At 35.0% G+C, this 22,293-nt stretch overlaps 1 protein-coding gene across 2 annotated transcripts; it reads right to left on the reverse strand.

Moving 5' to 3' along the window:
• Nucleotides 1-211: 211 nt before the first annotated feature.
• On the reverse strand, nt 212-21,615 carry LOC6047453 (glycine receptor subunit alpha-3). 2 transcript variants are annotated; one of them, XM_038265351.1, is made up of 7 exons: nt 21,288-21,615; nt 13,308-13,390; nt 6,630-7,084; nt 6,337-6,572; nt 5,917-6,273; nt 5,797-5,823; nt 212-914 (listed from the first exon to the last, which is right to left on the reverse strand). In XM_038265351.1, exons 2-7 carry the CDS (start codon nt 13,385-13,387, stop codon nt 705-707), a joined length of 1,365 nt encoding a protein of 454 aa, XP_038121279.1. In that variant the 5' UTR covers nt 13,388-13,390; nt 21,288-21,615; the 3' UTR covers nt 212-704. The 2 variants fall into 2 exon arrangements, with proteins under 2 accessions (XP_038121279.1, XP_001864507.1); XM_001864472.2 differs by lacking the exon at nt 5,797-5,823.
• Between the last annotated feature and the right edge of the window lie 678 nt (nt 21,616-22,293).

Raw genomic sequence — 22,293 nt, forward strand, 5'->3', positions numbered from 1 at the left:
TTTATCTTATGCGTATAATTTTAACAGTTTATCCTAAAAACATTGCCTCTGTTTGGTATTTTGTTCTTGTTTGATTCAATTATTAATTCCCTACGGCTTTAAATACGAATGTACGATCTAGATTAAACAGTTCAATAGTATCATTATCGTTAATGAATCTGTAATTTGATGCTCAGTTCACCCTCTAATGTAATGCCTAACTTCTTTTTTATTTTTACAAAATATTAAACTCGCAAGCTCGCAGTGTATTTTGCATACAACAAACGAGCTGACTTGTGCCATCTTTGCCGGCTATTCATTATCAGTTAGGTTTTATTTTTGTATTACTAAAATTAAGGTTCGTATACCAGCTATTGCATGTTTGATATTTGTTTGTTTGTTATTTTCTTCTGTAACAGTTGCGTTCCGCTCATGGTTCCGCTTCTCTACCGGTTTGAAATCGTCACTTGGAGGCGCATGGTGCTTCAGTAATTTACATTTTATTTTGTCTTTTGTTTCACGATACGTTTTGTCATACACCAATATCCAAAACTAAACACAGATCGTGTTAGTCTTGGTTATTGGTGTAAGTTGAATTTCTTCTCCTAGATTAAGTGCGCTACAAAAATTGACGTTTACAGTAGTTCTATATTTGATGTGTTGTAGACCTACTATACACTACGAAATTGTTGCATAGATAATTTCTCAAGATTCAGCTGTGTCATTTAGATGTACTCGTAGAACATGATCCAGTAGGCGAGGTTGAGCAGCGTAAACAGCAGCGGGAAGAACACCCGCGAGAACCGATCGATGTTGATGGCCCGCTTGAGCCGGATCTGGGCCGGCGTAAGCTTCGGGATGGCCGAGGCCGGTTTGGCCGGCGGGGGTGGTATCGCTTGGATGTGCGGAACCGGCGATAGAAGCAGGGTGCTTTCCTGGGGGGAAAGAGATAGGGGGGTATATAATTAATTTGATTTTTTTTATGACTTTGCAGAGTGAGATGACTTTTTAGGTTTTGATTAGAGTTTTTTTGCGGTGTTTTATTTTTTTTTGTTTATTTTTGAAATAATAATAATTAATAATTCTATGTTTAGGCGCATTGGTCAATGTTTGGATAATTTACAAAAAAAAATCAGGGGGACAAAAAAAGGAGCCATGGTTTTAACATTTTAATGGAAAAAGTGTATTATACACCTGTCCAGTTGTTTTGCAATCATTAGCTTCCAAAATATCTAAGTACACGGAGAAAAAATAGTTCCCAAAATCGTGAACAAGCGTTCATGAATATGAGAACCTCGAACAAAGTGTTCAAATCCCATGGTACGATAATGAAAAACGTACCGTAAAACGGGGTGACTTTGATAGCCGGGGTGACTTTGATAGGTTTGCGATTTTTTCGCAAAATGAAGAGTACAATTAAAATACGTAAGGAATGGTTTAGAAACATACTGATCGTGGTAGAGAAGTGTTCAAAGTACCTCAAGAAGAACTTTTCATAAAATTTTGACAATTTTAAAAAGCTAGTTAACTAATAGTTAAGAAAATGTTGATGAAAGTCATTATTTTCAACTTCTTCAAAGTGTCTTGATTTTCTCAATGAATATGATTTTTAATCGGAAAACGGAATGCGTTTTTGGATTCTTTGGACAATTTACCACTAGAAGAAGGTTAAAAAAGTTTGTAAATAATAAATAATATGTGTTTTTGAAACACAATTTAAAAAATATCTCCAAATTAAAAGGCAATTTCAGTTGAACAAATTTCATGTAAAATGTGAAAACTTGTGATTCGTGCTTCGAATTCAGTATAAAATCACAGACAAACAGACGTGACACTCGAGTTACGAACCATCGTCCTCCAGAAACCGAGCCAAAAACGGTTATTTCAAATGCAATTTAGCTTCGGCATCCACTCGCCCGGCGCTGATGGCGCTGCTGTCGTGACAGCTCGCCCGCCTTTTCTCAGTATGCGTGATGTGTTTATGTTTTGGCAAAGCTGAGCGTGAGCACGTGCGAGGCAGCAAATAAAACAAAAATGTTGATGGGATTCTGGAGTGCTTTGAGAACCCGGATACAGGCTGACAAAATTGCGGGAAAGATTGGGACAGTATCGGCCAAGGCCAGATGAGCGGATTACTAGGGAGGACGTATCTTTTACCCCAGTGCTAACCTGGTAATGCAAAACATCAAATGTGTCCACAATGTCGATGTGACCTGCTCAACTGGTGTTGGACTAAGTCGGGAATTACGAGTTTGAAGCATTGTTGAGCCGTTTCCGCGGATGTCACAGCAAAGCCGTGTTTGGCCCCTTTCCGTTTATTGCCAATATTCTTCGCTCATACCTCTTCCAGGTTGAGCAGATGATCGCGGAAAACTGCGACATTGTTCCGGTGGCTGCCGGAGATCACATTGTCCGACTTTTCCGACCACGAGAATGTTGTCAATGTTGTGGTAAAATCCTGAATGGAAGCCTCCTCCCGGAGCACGGTGGCGGTTGCGGATTTAGATGCGATCTAATATTTTGTGGCCACCTCTAGCAATATCGTGCGCACGAGATGGGCAAATTAGCTTTGGAACAATTTGGTTAGGATTTTTCGTCTTCTGGTTGGTCAAAAACAAAAACATCATTTCGATGGTGGCATTTTCTAGCACGTGGCTCGATTGTCTCACACATACAGTGACAGGTACATGACAGTACGTTTCTAAGTATAGAGCTATCTAAGCCCGATCTCACACACACTAGCACACCATTTGTTTTGCTGGCTGGTACAAAATTTAACCTCAATCTTTTTCGTGTACGTACACGCAATACATGCGCACGTAGATAACTCTATAGAGTTATCTAAGCCCGAGCTCACGCACACCAGCACCCCATTTGTTTTGCTTGCGGGTACAAAATTTAACCTCAATCTTTTTCGTGTACGTACACGCAATACATGCGCACGTAGATAACTCTATAGGGTATGTTTAGGCTCTGTTTCGGCTGTTGCTCACCAGACAGCGCTGGCGTTACCGTGATTTGATGGATTTATTGAAGACGATGGATTTTGAAAATAATTTGTATGAAGAGTCTCGTCTGTTTGTCTGTGATAAAATGCTATATAAATCGATAATTTTACAAACAAAACTAGTTTTAACAAATTTCAGGCAAAATTCCGACTTTTTAACAATTTTTCCTGAAATTTATATGTATTTTGCTAAAAAGCTTATACACTTAGTTAACTAAATATAAACATTGATTTTTTTTTCTTAATAACTATACCAGCTACTTTAGTGATGGTACATTTAGCGTACAAACAAAGTTTGAACATCTTAAATATGATTTTAACAAGAAAATCTATGACTATCAAAGTCACCCCGGAATTAAAACTAAGAATTTTTAATGTAACTATTTTTCAAAACATTATTGAAAAAACTTTTTTTCTGAAATAGTGCATGGACTTTGTGTGGTCTACCCCAGTACATGTTTTAAAAATAATAATCTTGAGAAAAACCTTACCTGTTGGAAAATATTCTAAAAACAAAACGAAATCCTATCAAAGTCACCCCGGTTTACGGTACCATGAAATTTGAACACTTTGTTCGTGGTTCCCATTTTCATGAACGCTTGTTCACGATTTTAGGTACTCTTTTTTCTCCGTGTATTGACGAAAATTTTATTTTTCGCGAAAAAAAAGTTTTTGCGGTGTTGTACATTGGAATTTCATAAAAATTCAAAGCATTGTTTAACGAACAAAGTGATTATCAATGCAGCAAAATGAATTTTAGATTGTTTGCAGCTGATTATACTTCTACATATTGTAATGGAAATCATTTGAAAAATAATAAGGCAAGCGTTTTATTAAGGTTATCTAGATGACACTCAGAAAAAGATTTATCCAAATGACATCATTAAAAGTCTGAATCTCATCAACTAGTGATCCAATCAACAAAGTAAACATTAGAAAATCAAATTTTCTCCGATTCCGAAAATATGATTTGCAGGGGTGCAATCCTCCATAAAATAAATATGCTTAAAACGCAAAAATGTCATTTTTTTCTAAAATTTTGTTTCAGAGAGATTAGCAGTCAAATTCGATTGCAAAATTGGTTTTGCATCTGAAAAATTCGACGGTAACATTTCAAAAGGCATCATGTACATTTTGACACTTTCTGGGTTATTGTATATTCTGAAAGTACTTCTAATAAGCTACCTCTCCACCAAAAATGAGCAAAAGTTAATTCAGTAAAGTTTGTTTAATCATGATTTTAAATAAAGTAACATAAACAAAATCTCTGCCATCAGCAGTCCCTGTTTATATAGCCCTGTCAACCTGTCAAACAAAAGGCTACATAAACCTCGTGACGAAAAAAAGCAACAAGAAAAAAGCGCCATGTACATTCGGCGAAGAAAAACGAAACATAACAAAGCGCCCCCCTCAGTGACAGCAGGGTGATATCGACGTTGGTGATTTCAAAAGAAGTTATGTTTGTTTTTCTCAAATAAAATTACGGAAATAATGTTTTATTGAATATGAATGATCAAGTATCAACAAAAGCAACGTTTTTCATCGTTTGTTATCATTAGAACATCTTATTTTGCTTTTATATAAAAATGGTAATTGAAAATGGATGCTCAACATACAAATGCGTTTTTCTCAAAACGCATGGTTTGTACATGATGCTTTTTGAAATGTTGGCATCGAATTATTTAAAAATTTGGTTGACAAAATCTTAATTTTTTTTCATAAAATCATAACTTTGCACCAAATTTTGCAACATCCTAATCCTTAGCGAAAAAATTGTCTGTCTTAATTCAATAAAATATACCAACAATCTTAAAAAATACCTACACGTATTTTGCAAATTAAGTTCCAGGTGGCAAAATATGAAATACTTTTAAAATTTAAATTTTAAACTGAAGTCACCAAATCGACAAGAAATGCCAACTTAAAATAATGGTTTTCAAATCATCCCTTTTTTTATGAACAGCCCTCAAAATTGGATGGAGACTTGTATGGGAAAACTAATGATGTAAAATTGTTTTTCGACATAGAAAATGAATGGACAATAAAGCAGATATAAAATGGAAATCTGGGCCAAGATCATGAGAACTTTCGAAAAACCACAAAAAAGCTAGTTACTACTTTGCCCTAGAAATTCAATTAACCCCATGTTTACAGAAAATTCACATAACTTCTAATGCTGTTTTTTTCTCTATATGACATTTATGTGAACAGGGCAGTACATTCAGAATTTTTTTTGTAGAATACTGAAATTTATACAAGTTTTATTTCTCAATGAGGTGAGACACCTTCACAGATCCTCAAAATTCAATTTCAATCCTGAGATATTCAATATAAACGGAAAAAAATCCGGGCATTGTTGACACTCTTCACATGGAAGAAATGTCATTCCCTGAAAATTGCTGTAAGTGCGACAACTGGCCAAAGGAATTTCAGGTCAGAACGCGTTTGACACACGCAACTGACCGACTACCGTAAACATTTGTAATTATTACTCGGGACTCTGGCAGCCAAATTCAACCAAACTTCGGAACAATGCACAGAATGGTTAACCAAACAAAACGTGTTTGTTATTGTTTGCATTTCCTGCTCTTGTTTTTGTTTATTCAAGACCAAACATAAAAACGCGTTTCTCTCGGCACGTCAAAAAGCGACGTGCAACAAGATAGCACGACGACGTCGAAATGCTCGACAATGGAGACGCATAGACGCACTTCGTTAGGGTATAAATACTTTTAAAAAGATTTTTAGTTGAACAAAAACATGCAACAAAGCCAAATATCACAGCGAGAAAAGTTTAACAAATTGCCTACTAGCACTCCTGGCGGCAGCTCTGCCAACTAGAAAACACACAAGAAAACAAAGAAGAAAAAGGTGCATGTCGGTATGACTTCTTGGCAATGATTGCATGGGAATTCATGTGGGTACGCTACCTGTCGCTGGAACGTGTTGACCGTGACTTCGTTGTTCTCGAGGTTCCGGCTGCCCCGTTTGCCGTTCCGCGTCGTGGCCAGATCGATGAACCGGTCCAGCTTGGGCGGCGGGTGGGGCTTCGGGGGCGTCGGCGGTTCCGAGTCGCCCAGTACGATGTTGACCAGACAGTACTCCATCAGGGCCATGAACACGAAGATCGTACAGACGGACATGAACGCGTCGACGGCCTTCAGGTAGGACACCGGGGGTAGGGAGGCTTGTGATTTGGCGTGTTGCGTCGAAAGGGTTAGCAGTGAGGTCACTCCGAGGGTCACGCGGGCTGGGGCGGCCTCCGGTTTGATCCAGAACGAGACCCACTGGTGAGGGGAGAATGTTGGGTTTATATTTTGGCGTGGGGTGGAAATGGTCGTTGATCTTACCGACATGATGACGATCAGACAGGTCGGGATGTACGTGTGGAAGAGATAGTACCCAAGACGACGTTTCAGCTCAAAGACCACTTCCAGACAGGTGAAGTTACCGGTCGAGTACACCTGGGTACAGTCAGCGGTGTAGTTCCGCAGCAACGCCAGTTGAGGAAGCTCGATGTTCTCGTCCACGACCAGCGGTACCTCCGGGTCCCACTGGAAGATCATATCGTCGGTGGTGTGAGAGACTGCAAAGGAAAAGCCTGAACATCTCATCACCAGTAAACCCCCCAAAAAATACTCACGACTCTCCATCTGCAGCTTACACTCCTGGGTGTCGTGGGGATAGATCAGGAAGTTCATGGCGCAGGACAGCCGCAGCGTCAGCTTCACCATGTACAGGATCGTCTTGTCCTTGTACAGCCACATGTAGTGGTTGGGGATGGTCATCGTTTGGAACGTGACCGACTTGGCGTTCTTGAAGAACGAGTCCGGCCGCCACATGTTCTTGAGCCACTCGACCTCCAGCAGCCGGTACTCGGAGGTCATGTTCTCCGGCAGCCGCAGCCGGTGGTCCTTCCAGGTTTGCGCGAAGAAGATGTCCGCCGCGTACGTCATGGACGTCTCGTCGATCGAGTCCAGTCCCATGACCGTGACGTGGAACAGCACCGTCGTCGGCTGGCCTTCCTTTTTTGGCGGGCGCATTTTGTCGTACAGCTTGGGATCTTCCGGAAGGATGTCATTGAAGGTGAGTCCGGTTCTGCAAAGATTCAGGAGTTTGCGGGAGATATCTCATGTTATTGCTAAATTTGAGATGATAATTACAGCATTCTCAAAGTAACAATAATCGCGAAAAAGTATCATCAAAGTAAAAGAAACAGAAAGTGCGCCAAAAAATTAGAAATAAAAAAAACACCTAATACAAAAAGAAACTAAGTTAAAAAAAAAAACATAAAAAGGTGTTAACTAAAAATTGATATCATATAGCAGGGGTGCCCAACCTTTTGGCCCTGCGGGCCTGTTTTGATTTTTCTGAAGCAGAAGCGGGCCGGAACTAACGATTGAGAAAAGTTAAAATAGTGAACAATTTTGTTTTCATTATTTTTTTTTGGTTCCTTTTAAAGTAATCAAATTAATAAACTATTGGCGCAAATAAGATTCATAAATACTGATTTCTAGAAACAATATTCCAGAAAACTTTAAAAAAATGTTAATTTGATAAATTTTTATTTTAAATTTTTCAAAATTGTTCTGTAATTGTTTTTGTCCATTGCAATTAAATACCGAAATATCATTAACTTAAAAAAAACAGTAAATTTTCACTAGCCGTGCACCTTTATTCACATATTTTTCATGTATTTTACAAAATCTTTTAAAATGTTTTGACCTACAGAGCGGATTCGCTAATTCGCATTCGAATGAGCGAATCCCAATTCGCTAATTGGAACGACTGACAGCTGTCAAAAGCTTAAAACCACGTGTTCGGAAATCGTCGAACAATGGTGTTAAAACGTCAAAATCAGTTTGATAATAGTTTTGACGGTTGAGTGCTTTTTAATTCGAATACGTTTTAATTAGCGAGCATTCGAATTAGCGAACTTTCGAAGTAGCGTAATTCGAATTAACGGATCCGCTCTGTACACGCAAAATTTTAACAATTTAGAAAAATATGTATAGAAAAGCTTTCAATTATAAATTCTTCGAATGTCTATTAACTATTGAAATTTATGAAAAAATACATTTTTGCACTCTGATTTCTTGACTATTTTGTGACTTTGGTTTTTTTTTAACATTTTTCAAAATGGTCACAGTTTGATTAATTTACTTAAAAAAATAATCAAACGAATCTTTATCACTGAAAAATTGTTCTGAAAAAATGCATAATTTTTTGATTACTCATTCAATAAAAAAAAAATTCAAATTAAAAAAAAAATCTTCAATTTAAAGTAAACACGGTATAAAGTTTATACTATAAACAGCAAAAAAAATAATTCAGTGTCTCTCTGAAATTTTTAAACAACAATCCAAGTTTTTTTTTCCAAATGTTTCACATTTTTACAAAAATATAATTTCATTTTCTTGCGTCATTTTTCAGTTTAATAATTGATTCTGAAAATATCAATTAGGAAATGAAAAGAATTAAATTCAAACATAAAAAATGTTTGAATTTGAAACAAAATCATTAAAAATAGAAAACAAAATCAAAATCTAAATAATGCATTGAATAAGATTTTTTTTTTGTCAAAATACAAAAAAAAATATCTAAATGTTCTTAATTAAATGTTTGTAACTAAAATGTGAAAATTTGATCTCAAGCTTGTTTTTTAAGTTTAGACACTAGAAAACAAAATCAAAATCTAAATAATGCATTGAATAAGATTTTTTTTTGTCAAAATACTGAAAAAAAAAATCTAAATGTTCTTAATTAAATGTTTGTAACTAAAATGTGAAAATTTGATCTCAAGCTTGTTTTTTAAGTTTAGACACTCAGCTTATTTATTCAATATTTCATGTACAGTCATAAGGACAATCATAGAACTATTTTGAAAGGCCGTCGCGGGCCGGATGAAATGGCTTCACGGGCCGGATCCGGCCCGCGGTCCGGACTTTGGGCAGGCCTGTCATATAGAGTACAAACTTATGGGAAATTGGACGAGTTTTCCGGTAAAAATATTTACGAGACTGAAAAATCAAGTCTGCCATAGAAATTGGCAAAAACAAAAAAAAAAGTGTTCCTTAAAATTGAGCTAAAACTGAAAAATCGAAAAATCTCATAGAAGTGGCGTGTATTTTTCTTTCAGTGTATTTTTTTCAGAATGCTCGTCAAATTTGCTACAAGTTTGTATTTGACCACTTTTTGATACGGTGCAACGTCTTCGAGATACAGAAAAATAAGTAAATAACTAACGCCCTACTCAAATGTTATTTTCGAGTGCAATTGGCTCCATTTACACAAAAATGGCATATATAAGCCTAGGATAACATGTCTAAAAAGTTTTATTGAATTCGGAGAGGGTCGGGTACAAAAGTACCAGAAAAATTCCTGATTGCTCCAAAATAAAAATTAAGCCGTAGTATTTGCGAAAAAGGGGAAAAATAAAAATAATAATAAGGGGTCGTGCATAAACCACGTGGTCTCCTTAGGGGGGGGGAGGGGGTCTAAAATCCGACCGAAAAAAACCATGAAAAGCCATGGGGGGGAGGAGGGGGTCGACGGCTGACCACGTGGCCTTTATAAAAAAATCTTTTCTTAAAAAAAAAACAAAAAAATACGCGCTTTGAATTTACTTATATGCATACATTTTTGTTACACTTCAAAACCATACAATTATGGTGTTTAAAATTATTACTTATATTTCAATGTCATAATATTTTCCAATTCAATATTGAATTATGTATATATCAATACTTTGAGCCTGTAATTGAATGTACACTTTTTAATACTCATGTAACTACGTTTTGCAAAAGTTTAAAAGCTGTTAAAAAATAAAGAGACAGTATCCAAAGTTAATATACCCTAAAAAATGCGTACCAAAATGCAAACACAATTTCATTTTTTTGTTGATGGTATCAAGTAGTGTGCTTGCAAATTTGCATTGAAAGTAGATGTAGTCTTCGATAGTTCTATTTTGGAACAACTTAAAAAATAAATATTGCTGACAATTTTATAAGATTTTCGTAACAAGGCAAAAAACTAAATATGTATTATAAATGAAGTGTCTAAAAATGATTCTCTGCGAAAAAAAAAAATCAAAATCTCAGATCTTAGCTAATTACCGTAGCTGGTCCTATAAGTGATCGAAGAATCTTAATCGACAGATTTCCTTTTGAAACTTAAAACAAACTCAAGATATCTTGTCTCTCCTCTCTCATGCAATATTTTTTTAAGTTCAAAGAAACTAAAAACCCCAATTTCAGGATTATCGCGCAAAATTTCAGTTTCACTACCTCATTTGCAAGTGAAACGTCTAACATTAAAAAACAACCAGTAACGAAAAAACGAACGATACATACTTTAAGATTCACCAAAAAATTTGATGAATATTTTAATATAAAATATATTTCTTTTTTCATGGGTTACACAATTCGGATTGTTATATTACATAACATTTCATAAAATACACGTTTACTATCCATCGTCAAAGTTGTAGGTATTTTTTTATGTTAATAGGGACCATCTATTGAGCCAAAGAGAAACATGGGCAAACATTTTAGATTTTTAGAGAAAATAAAACGAGCTTCAAGCAAACATTGTTTTTGTTTCTCAATTAATTTGAAGATAAAAAAATAGGGGCCAAAGGTGCCCTTTCCTAAAATATTAATTTTTCTTTAAGCTGAGAAAATATACTATACCCTCAACTTCATATTTGAGATAAAACCACTCAAATATATAGACACATTAAAATAATTTAAGTTTTAAAGAGTCACTTAATTTTCAAATGCCAATATCAATTTGTGAAATAAATTTCAATACAATGCCGTCAAGATCAACATAAATAAAATTCATTAAAAAAGATGGAACGGTACTTTCAACTCGCTGGTTCTCGGGCCATTTTTTGAGTGAATTATAAGGATGTCTAGATGATCCTTAAACTTTGCAGAACTCGATATGATCAAATCTGTAATTTATGCGATCAAAAACGTCGTTCCAACTTTTGATTGCTCTAATAAAAAAAAAATCTCCCGAAAATCCGCTGAGACAAGCCCGAAAACCTGTGAGTTGAAGTTACCGTTCCAACGTTTTAGGGAGGCTTTGGCATCCGTGGGACATGCGTTGGGCGTCCCAGTGTTAATAATTTCAAAGATATTGAAAAGATTGAAAAATTAACTTATTTATTTTTTTTTGTATTTATTTTGAGGTAATATCTCCAACCAAAAGTTGGATCAAAAATCTTAAATCGTAGTTATGCTTATTTAAACAACTGAAAAAAATTTAAAATAATAAATAAATTTTAGCTTAATCTTTTTTAAATTTATCAAAACACGTAGTCGATAGCAAAATCAATTTAAAGTAAGAGTAAGACTTAAACAATTTGGATGTCCATGACTAAAAGAATGATTTTTAGCGCGTTGTTTACAAATTTTCCAAAGACACGAAATCGATTTTCGAGCAATTCTATACAAAATCGGTCTTTATTCTTAAATTTTAATTTTTTGATTTTTTTTAATCCGTCTGAAACCTTTTTTGGTGCCCAAGCCATTTTGCATCATTAGTTTGTCCATATAGTTTTCCATACAAATTTGGCAGCAATGAAAATTAAAAAATCTGTATCTTTTTTAAGAAATTTTTGATCGATTTGGTGTCTTCGGCAAAGTTGTAGGTATGGATAAGGACTACACTGAAAAAAATGGTAAAAGGTAATTTACTTTGCTCATTTTTAATTTCACTTTTTGTCACTAAAACATGATTTGCAAAAAAAACACTATTTTTATTTTTTTTAAATTTTGCCAACATTTCAGAAATTTTCAGAACGGGCAAAAAATCGTTGTTCGAGTTATGAATTTTTGAATCAATACTGATTAAAAAAAATCGAAGTATTGACCGCAACTTAATTTCAATTTTATTTTTCGATGTAAAATCGAATTTGCAATCTAAAAGTACATTAGTAAAATTTTCATAAAGTGCACCGTTTTCAAGTTATAGCTATTTTTAGGTAACTTTTTTTAAAATTAGTTGCAGTTATTAATTTAAAAAAAATATTTTTTAAATGCTGAGAAAATTCTTTGTTGCCTTGTTGCTAAGATATTGCCATGCAAAGATTTTAAAACAGAAAAATGGATGTTTACTACTCAAACAACCCATAATTTTCTTCTGTCGATATCTCAGCAACTAATGGTGCGATTTTCAATGTTTATGAATAAAACTTTCGTGAAATTTTCCGATCTTTTCGAAATCAATATTTTAAAAAAAATATAATACTAACATTTCAAAAGGTCGTAATATTGAATGTTTGTCCCTGTCTCTGATTCTTGTATGGAGAAAAAAAATAAACAGCTCGACTTTTTTGGACACACTGAATCATTGGAATCAATCATGCTTAATTAAAAAGAAAAGTTGCTTTAGTTTGGATTTTTATGAATGTTTGGAATAAAATAAATATTAACTAGGAGCTTTCATAACTAGATATTTTCCTTAAAATAAAATGAAATTATTTTTTTCCCGAAACAAAACTTTTCTTTTTAATTAATTTCGATTTTAAGAAAATATTTTAAAGCGCATTTAAATTAAATCATGAATGCTGTTTATATATCAAAATAGCTTTAATTCTTAAAGCAAATTTATTCTGGATGCAATTAATTGCACTGCAATTCCATAATTTTGAATACATATGTTTTACTAAGTTGCTTGTTTTGTTGAGAGTATTTTTTACTTTCTGTACCATTTCAATAAATTGTTATACTGTTATTATTTACCTTAAACTTTGTGATATCATACTTTTTTCACACTTTTAAGTGAATTTCAGTTTTTTTTATATATTATTAAATTGGTTTTAATGGTGTTGTTTTCTGTTTGACCCAATGTCACCCTCTCTAAAGGGTGAGTTTGAGTTAATTTTAAAACGATTGGAATTTATGAACGGTGTGATTATACTAGCCATATTCTGGGAAAATGTTGGTAAATTCAGGAGCATTCCCCAACAAAATTTATTTCGATATAATTTGAAATGTTTTTATTGTATTAAAATAACAACAGTCATATCGTTTTTTGACCAAAAGTCACCACCACTGACGGTACATCATTTGTGGATAAACATTTTTGAAATCTATACTTATTTTGTTTTTTTAAGATTTTTCACCTGGGAGGAAAAAGCCACGTGGCCATATAGGGGGTTTGGCGTGAAACCACGAAAAACCATGAAAGGGGAGGGGGGGGGGGGTCAAAATTTCTCCAAAAAAATGCCACGTGGTTTATGCACGACCCCTAATAGGTAATCAAAAATCGAGTTGTTCTGTCACTCTTTTCCCCCTTCTACTATACTTACTGGTAGTTCTCTCCGGCGATGCTTGTGATACATGCTGTCAGTACAGTGAACGTTAGCAGGATATCATAGTCTAATTGCATGACCTATCCGTCGATTCAGCAGATCCCCGCAGATTGTCCGGGAAAATGTGTAGAAAGCAAAAAAAAAAAAAACAGCATGCAAAACCTTATCAGACATCATTTCGAAAATCGTGTATCTTCCACGAAGATCAAGATACTTGGCGATTCTCGTGAAATACAACCGTTATCAGAGTCCCTTCGTTAGAAGAAGGAAAGAAGGAGGACCGTAAAAAAATAAGTCGGCGAACAGAAAAAGAAGCAGACAACCGATTAACGTCACCAGTTTGAAAAGACTCTCGAAAGCTATTAGCAGACTCATCAAATGTGGCGTTCTCTCGTTCTCCGAGCGGAAAAAAAATCTGTGACGAAATGTGATGAATAAATTTGTCGAGGACACCTTTTTCGCTCCATATTTCTCGGAACTGGGGGTTCCCCCCCCAGTCGTCATCCCAGACTAAAAATTAAAAGACTTTTGAAAATGTTTATCGTACATTTTTTGTCAATATTGGAAAATCTTAAGGCTCTGAAAGGCAAAATTCCTGATCGGCCATTTGGCGGCCATGTTTGATTTAGAAATAATAATAATAATAATGGTTTTCTTTGTGTAGATTGTAGAAGCATTTTACATGTAGTGATTATATTTTCATTTCTATTTTTTATTTTTGAACCCTGAATTCACAATCATCATTGGCAGTCAATGTCCCAAATGTGCAAAAATGTATAAGAAAAAGCAAAAATTTCAAAATTCCGGCAAATGGTGGCGTTAAATGTGTCATTCGACGGCAACATTTCAAAAGGCATTATGTACATTTTGACACATTCTGGATAGAGATCCTAAATAGGGAGACTGGTCGAAGTGAATTTGACGTACCCAAACAGACACGAGTTTGACGTATCCAAACGAGCATTTGCCTTTACGCCCAGCAAAACTTATCACTGTTGCCAAGCTCAAAACATACGTTGCCAGATCGATTTAGCAAACTTAGACCAGTCTCCCTATTTAGGGTCTCTAATTCTGAATTATTGCATATTTTGAAATCACTCCTTATAAGCTACCTCTCCACCAAAATTGAGCAAAAGTTTCTAAAAGTATGTTTTAAAATGATTTTAAATAAAGTAACATAAACAAAATCTCTGGCATCAGCAAGGCCTGTTTATATAGCCCTGTCAACCTGTAAAATAAAAGACTACATGATCCTCGTGACGAAAAAAAAAACCATCATGAAAAAGACGCCATGTACATTTGCCGACGAAAAGCGAATCATAACAAAACTTCCCCTCCACTTGCAAAAGGCGCCATGTACATTCGGCGAGGAAAAACGAATCATAACAAAGCTTCCCGCCCAATGACAGCAGGGTGATATAGACGTTGCCATGGTGATTTCAAAAGAAGTTATGTTTGTTTTTTTTTAAATACAATTACTGAAATAATGTTTTTATTGAACATGGATGATCAAGTATTAATAAAGGCAATGTTTTTCATCGTTTGTTATCATAAGAACAACTTTTTTTGCTTTTATATTAAAATGGGAATTAAAAAATTATGCTTTGCTCAAAACGCACGGTTTGTACATGATGCTTTTTGAAATGTTGCCGTCGAATCATCTACAATCAACTCAGAAAAGTTGTTGGACTGATGAACGTTGATATGCAGTTGTTTGTTTACCTTTGATATGGAAACGTCGACTTGAAATTTTCCAAACCATAAGTCAAGTTTCTAATTTGATTACTTTTCCATTGTAGAAGATCAGATTCATTTTCATTGATTCAAGTTCCTAAGCTAAGTTTGTTCTACGAAAAACTTTACTTGTCTTGTTTTATGTTTTTCTTGTTTCATTTTAGTATTTTAATTTGCATTTATCTTGTTTAGTTTATGCTTGTTTTTGGTAGTTTTTGGCCTATTCTACCACCTCCTTTCATTACATTTTTCCTATCTATTTTTTTCATGTTTTTACAGTCACTTTTTAAAATTTTGCTTGTATTTCACATTTTATGCTATAAAATGGCACCACTATCATTTAAATTGTTAGAAAAATGCGTAGAGGCATAGTCTGGAACACTAAATAATTAGATGCCATTTTGTATGGACAGCTGCCAAATTTGTATAGAGAACTGTATGAACGAAGCAACGACAAAAAATGTCTTCTTTGGTCAGGAGAAATTTTTTTCAAGCGAATAAAAAAATGCAAAAAGATACAATTATATAAATGGCTTCAGAGAATTGCCCAATAACTCAAATGCAAAAAGAAAATCGTTTAAACTAAAAAAATAAATTGATCAAATGACTAGTTTTTGAGACACATAAAAGATGTACTCCTTCCCAGATGTAATATTACCATGATTTTTTTCTGTGTAAGATATGATAAGTTAATTAAATCACTGGAATGTTTCTGCAAAACTTAAACACCCCAACCACATTTTACGGTCTACGCTAAACGCACTGATTTAAAACCACTCCTGCTGCCGCCACTACTGTACCGATGGTACACTAAGTTAAGTGGCTCTGTCCTTTCTCTTTCACTCTTACCCTCCGTCACCATGCCGCGACCAAACCCCGCACTCCGGCCAAGTGGCTGTGTCAGCAATTCTCCACAAGTGGTTACTAGGATGGGACGTGGGCCTTTGTTTAGTGGGTCTAATGACAGGCCATTCTTCGCTATTTTTTGCGCCTGCTTTTCTGCACGACTGAGTGCATCATAATCTTATGCTCAACAATACACTTGTCCTTACCGATGGGGACGACCCAACCACTCTTCGTTGGTTTCAATGAGAGGGTATAAATACCAAGCGGGGCAGGGGATGGGCGCATATTTTATGCTGGAAGGAGTAAAAACAAGAAAGTCTTTCACCGAAGGCAGGTTTGTGAAATTGACGGAACTGACACCGCCGGCCGCTGTCGCCACGAACAGGCAGCAGGGAACTGTCCTGTCAAGGACTTTTCGCTTGGATTCTTGGAAGTATGTTACTGCATGCATTTTTGCATAGGGAACAACAACTTATCGGTATGTGATGCTGATCTAGGAGGCTTGGAACGCACGATATCTACATCTTGCAGCGACATCAAACGATGCATCATCTGTAGCAGTGTTGAAATGAGTTGAAGTCTTATTAATAGCATTTTGTATTATGAAATAAGCATTTATTTTTTATTTCAAAAATAATTGCTGTTCAAATGAATTGTTTTTTTTTTACATTTTATAGCATTAGCCTGAAATTTGCTTAAATAAATTTATTTATGTTTTATTTTCATTTGACTGGGGCGACATTGATACAGTTCCAATTTATTTTTTTAAATTTAATTTAACCTTGCTTCAAGAGTTATTTTTTAAACAAACACAGAAAAATACGAGATTTGATTAAAAAAAATTGTTGAATGTAGTCAACGCGGATTTTGCGTTGAAACAAACCTTGATTTTCTCAATTCCACAAAAATATTTTGTTGTTTTGAAAAAAAAAAAGCTTTGACGTTTAGCGTTGATTCGACTAAATCTTGATTTTCAAATCAAAACAATGTTTTATTGATTCAAATATGCCTTATTTTTCTGTGTGCATGTACTGGGATCACTAGCGTGCTAAGCTCTTTGAGGAAGGTGGGGCAATACTATACTGAAAATACGTCTTTTGTGGACACCCCCTGACCAAATTTAGAACACATTTCTGAGAATGGTGGGGCAGTTGCCCCATGTTGCCCCACCCTGTGCACGCTAGTGACTAGGGTAGGCTTGGGACTTCAGGGATTTTTGCTACAATCGATATCCGGTTTTTTTTTTAAATAAATATTAGCTATTCAATGTATTTCAAAGACTTAATTTGAATTATTTTTCTAATCAATCCGTTATAACCTTGATATAGAAATCGCAATAGAATAAATATGATTTCAAATTTCATGGCAGATTTAAAGCTACACAATTCATTGAAAAGTATTTTTTTCTGCTATCAACTTAATTGACATTCAAATAATTATTACTAACAATAACGTTTTTAAATGTTCCGGATCTCGCAAATTCCTGGGAACCCAAGCAGGGGTAAATAACACGGGAATACCATATTTTGGTATTACTTGGCATAATAACAAATACCAAAATGTGCCCTTGGTTGCCCAGTAATAGATGGTATAATACCATAAAATCTTACCAAAAAACTGTATGGAGAAGACCAAAGCAATACCAAAACGTGCCATTCCAAGGGCAAATGAATACCTGACAAATGACAACTTTCCGGATAAATAAAAATCTCATTGGACAAAAAACAATGATAATTCTCTATACGGACAGCGGAAATTCAATTTGGCTAATGGGATTGCAGTGAGAAATGGGTAGAATTTTGATGCTTTATTTAAATCCTTCGAACAGGCAGGAAAACGAAGTCTTGCTTGGAGAGCCCAAAAAATATCAGGTAAAGAAAACTAGAGGAATACTGGAATCGAACTCATGACAGGTAAGGCGCAGACACCATTTTAGCTACCAGTTTACCAACTGAGCTATCAACGTTTGTTGAAGTCGAGCTGCTGCTGCATCAACATGTTTTAGCTGCAGGCAAACATATCAGGAAATTCAAAGAAAGAGAAACAAACTAAACCAGAACGAGAAATTCTATAGCCCAGGCAGCGTGGCATTTTTCGTGGGATTTTCGAGGATGCATGATTCCAACTGAATAGGATTCAACACAAATCCAATATTAAAAGGATTTTAGAACGAAGTTCGAATACCACATGCATACCAACATTTTGGTATTGAAAGAGTTGTTTTATCAAATTAACAAAGATTGACATTATTTTTTTGAGTTTATCGATTATGACGAAAAAGGCACACAATGTTAAGTATAATCCATTCTAAAATTTAAAAATTTCACTTTTAACCTATTGTTGTCGTAAAGTTAATCGTTTAAATGTATAAATGTTTTTCTTATCATTTTCAAATGTATCAGCATACTTTTAAGAATGTTAAACATCATTTAAAATAGTTTTTTATGTTTTTTTTTATGAATCGCATTTTTTTTTATTTAAAATACCTTTACAATACCAATGTATGGTATTCCCTAACTTATAAAGATCATTAAATGACTTTTTTACACCAACATAAAATAGTTGGCTTAAATTTGGAGTAGATTTGCGTTTTTAAGTATGTAAGTTAGTAACAGTAAGTCAAAATTCGACATTTTCTTAAAATTTGCCCAATATAACAAAACAATGCCAAAATTTGGTATAATACCACAGATTGGTATTAACTAACACTTTGGACATTTTTTCAAAGGCTCGCTAAAACCAAAATTTGGTATTGATACCATTGAATGGTATTATTTTGCATTTCCCTTGTTATTTACCCATGCTCGGGAAACAAAATTGAACGCTACACTGTATTCCCTGGCATTTCTCAACTTCGAGCACTGTCACCTTTTGCTTTAACTATAATGCTGAAAAAAAGAAAGAAAAAAACACAATTGGGTGTTTGTTTAGTTGAGTATGCCGAAAGCAGATGACCCCTTCCTGATTAAGAATATGGCTATCGTGAAAATTGCGTTTTTTTGAAAAAAAAAAAACATATCTATTTTTCCATTCAATCCTCGACAACGCAACCCCGCCTTTAAACGGGCTTCGATCTAAAAAATCACCAACTAATCATTTCTCAACCAATTTTTGATCTTTGAACAGCATTAGAAAGAAGAAGAAAGAAGTGAAATTTTTCTAAGGCCTTCGGTTAATCGAGTCTGGACTGTAGAATATTTTGAATCGATCATATGGAGCCTAACATTTCAAAAGGGCACACAACTTTTGTAAACAATAGTGTATCCCGTTCTCTCGAATGATAGTTTGCATAAGGTGTGAGAGGGATACACTCTTGTTTACAAAAGTTTTGTGCCCTAATGAAATGGAAAGCACGAATATTCTTAATCAGGATGTTAAAACACAACATTCTATTTTTAAATCCCCTCGATTTATTATATTTTGCTTTCGCCATACTGTGTATCGCAGTTTTAATGAAAAAAGATGTTTTTTTTTCATTTTAAGTTCATGCGCTCGACGCGTCGAAAAATCCAGTTTTATTTTCAAAACGTCATTTCTCGGCACCATGTTAATTAACTCTTAATTTTTTTAGTATCTTAAGAAGCTTGACTGATGGCATTTTTGATGATACGATGAAACACATTAATATCCTCAGCTCTGCTTTAATGCTTTTTATTTTATGTTGATTTTCGTAATAAAACTCATAATTAAACAAAATCTCGTTATTACGCCTTTTAACTTTCCAACATTTGGAGCCTAACATTTCAAAAGGGCACAAAACTTTTGTAACCAATAGTGTATCCCTTTTACTCGAATGACAGTTTGCATAAGGTGTGAGAGGGATACACTCTTGTTTACAAAAGTTTTGTGCCCTAATGAAATGGAAAGCACGAATTGTTCATAATGGGCCCTTTCTTAATCCAATTTCGAAAAGATGTGAAAGGGCACTAAAGCGCTGTCACCTGATTGTTGTTTTGAATGATGTTTATGGGCCCTTTTGTTTAGTTAGAAATAATGAGGAATTCGGCGGAAATTTTGAAAATTGGTGAAGTTTTGTGATCGAATGGTGTAGATAAGGTATGGGAAACATAAAATTCTTTTAAAGTATTCTGAACAGCAGCCGCGAAACCGTATTAAATATTGTATTTCGACGAAGTTTTTTTCTGCGGAAATACATGGTGAAAATTAAATCAAACGTTGTTTTCAAGTGAAATAATGTTAAGAATGAAGTATGAAAATTTCACTTTATATCACAAAAAGTTCCTCAACTACGAAAAACTAACGAAAAAGAAAAGGGCACATTTGCAACATTGTTATGTGCCCTTTTGTGTTTTTTGATTTTTTTTATAGGAAATTGTTTGCTTTAAATATGATTCTTAAAGGGCATGTAGGGAGTGTACTAATGATTGGAATAGTGGAATAATCCCGAATGTTTACGCTTGGCTTTTATGCCCTAATGAAATGTTTGGCTCAAAATTTCTGAAGAATCAGTCAATGATATTTTCAGACATGGGCTCACTTGTCAACACACCGTCAGAACGGTATTTGAAAGTTCCGTACGACTTTTTCAAATGTCAGGCTATATTTTTCAGACAGCGTTATATTTTTTTCTTGAATGATTTTTTTTGTTATAGACATTTTAGTATCTTTAGAACAAAGGGAACAATCGATATAATTTTCAATGTATCCCCTAAAGTACTGTCTACAAAATAATTTACAACGAAGTTTGACAATTTTTACAAACAGGTTGTTGCAGGATTGGGTTCGTAAGTTTGACAATTTTGGAATAAGAAGACAACAACTTCCTTGGTTGCTGTGCACAATTAAACTTTGAAAAAATATTTGCAATAGCCTTTACTTCACTTTTAAGTTTAATTTCTGATAGTGTTAACTACATCAACAATGTGTTAAAATGGGGTCATACTGGTTAAAATGCTTATTTGGTTGCGTATTTTTGTAGTAAATGATTGCCAAATATTTCAGATATGAACATAGGAAAACAAGTAACATTTGTAATAATTATGAAAAAGAGGTTCGACAAATTTATGTAATGAGTCATGCTAGGAATAATAATGGATTTGCTAACTTTATTTCTGTATTGCTATTTGATACTTCGTTTTGCATTATCTGAAAAAATCTATTAAAATTCAGAACGCCTAAAGACTTTTGTTAAACAGACAATAATCCACTTTGTCATAGATATCATATAAAGCTCTTCAACGTCTGCTGTTTAACCACAATGCGCACATTCCATTCAAAAGAGATGTCTCATTCAGTCATAATAATCCTCTTCGAGCACAATTTCAATTCCGCGAACTACAATCAGAAATTCGATCCCACTCAGTTTTGCACGAACGGTCATTCACGAGAACTTCGCCAAATATCTTATATTTTGAGACATCAAAATAAAGATCTTACAAATATTGGTTATTTATGGTTTGGAGGTCCAACAAATGATATGACCGAATTTGGCTAAAATTCAGTTCGGTTTCACTAACTTGCAGTTGCTTCTTTCATTAATACTTTCACTATTTGTATCTTTAATCACTATCGATCATCAATTCCGAGCAGTGTTAGCAGGTTATTTGCACTCAAAAACATAAATTTTCACTTAATTCCATTGCTTCCTTTAAAAACTGAAATCCACAATTTTGATTTGATCCGTTTGTTCCCCTCTGTCTCTCCTTATTTTCTTGGGCCGATCCGTCGCGAACGAGTTTAAAATTTGAACTAAGCGTTCCGGCCGTTTCGCGCGGGCTTAAATAGACTCCGTTCAGCTCTGCGCCCTCTCGAAGATGGAGCGAGCCTGGGGGAAGATGCTGCGACGACGTGTCCTTGATCCTCGCCATTGTTGTCCATCGTGGGGGAAACTGCCGATGATGGGTCGTCTCCACTGCTTGAAGGGGAGGGAGGGATTCGGTTGGGGGTGGTCCACTTTACCCCCTCTCTCCCACTTCCCCATCCCGGTTGTTTACAGCACCTTCTTGAGGATAATGAGAGGGATAAGTGGCAAAAGTACGGGGTTTCCAATATGGCCACGACGCGAGCATGTAAATAAGAACAAGTTGTTAGCAAGAATCTTTTTCCCGTTGCGAACCTCGGCCACGTGGTGGGGAGACACGTGGGGTTGTGGGGTGTATTGTTGTTGTGTGTGCAACACAAAAGGAACGTCCTTTTCCCAGCTGCTGCTGGTGCTTTTGCGGCGCTAATGCGGCAAACGACTTGACCATAGGAAATTGGATGCAGGAAACGAACTGCCAAAATACTCATCACTTGAGGTGAGTTTCGTTTGGTAATGACGAAATTCTCCGTACCGTCGATGGGAATTATGACGAATTGGCGAAAGGGCAGCGTTGAAAGGGATTTTCTTTTGCTTTTTTTTATTTTTGTTGGTAAATCAGGAAAAAGAAAGCTTCACCTGCAA

The sequence above is a fragment of the Culex quinquefasciatus genome, chromosome 3 (assembly GCF_015732765.1).
Source record: "Culex quinquefasciatus strain JHB chromosome 3, VPISU_Cqui_1.0_pri_paternal, whole genome shotgun sequence".
NCBI lineage: Eukaryota > Metazoa > Arthropoda > Insecta > Diptera > Culicidae > Culex > Culex quinquefasciatus.

What these genes read in the sequence shown, in the direction of transcription:
- LOC6047453 (XM_038265351.1), bottom strand. Translation starts at nt 13,387, where the DNA reads ATGCAATTAGACTATGATATCCTGCTAACGTTCACTGTACTGACAGCA. An exon ending in ATCGCCGGAGAGAACTACCA is followed by an intron (nt 7,085 to 13,307) that starts GTAAGTATAGTA and finishes GAATCTTTGCAG; the next exon opens with AACCGGACTCACCTTCAATG. An exon ending in TAAGCTGCAGATGGAGAGTC is followed by an intron (nt 6,573 to 6,629) that starts GTGAGTATTTTT and finishes TTTCCTTTGCAG; the next exon opens with TCTCTCACACCACCGACGAT.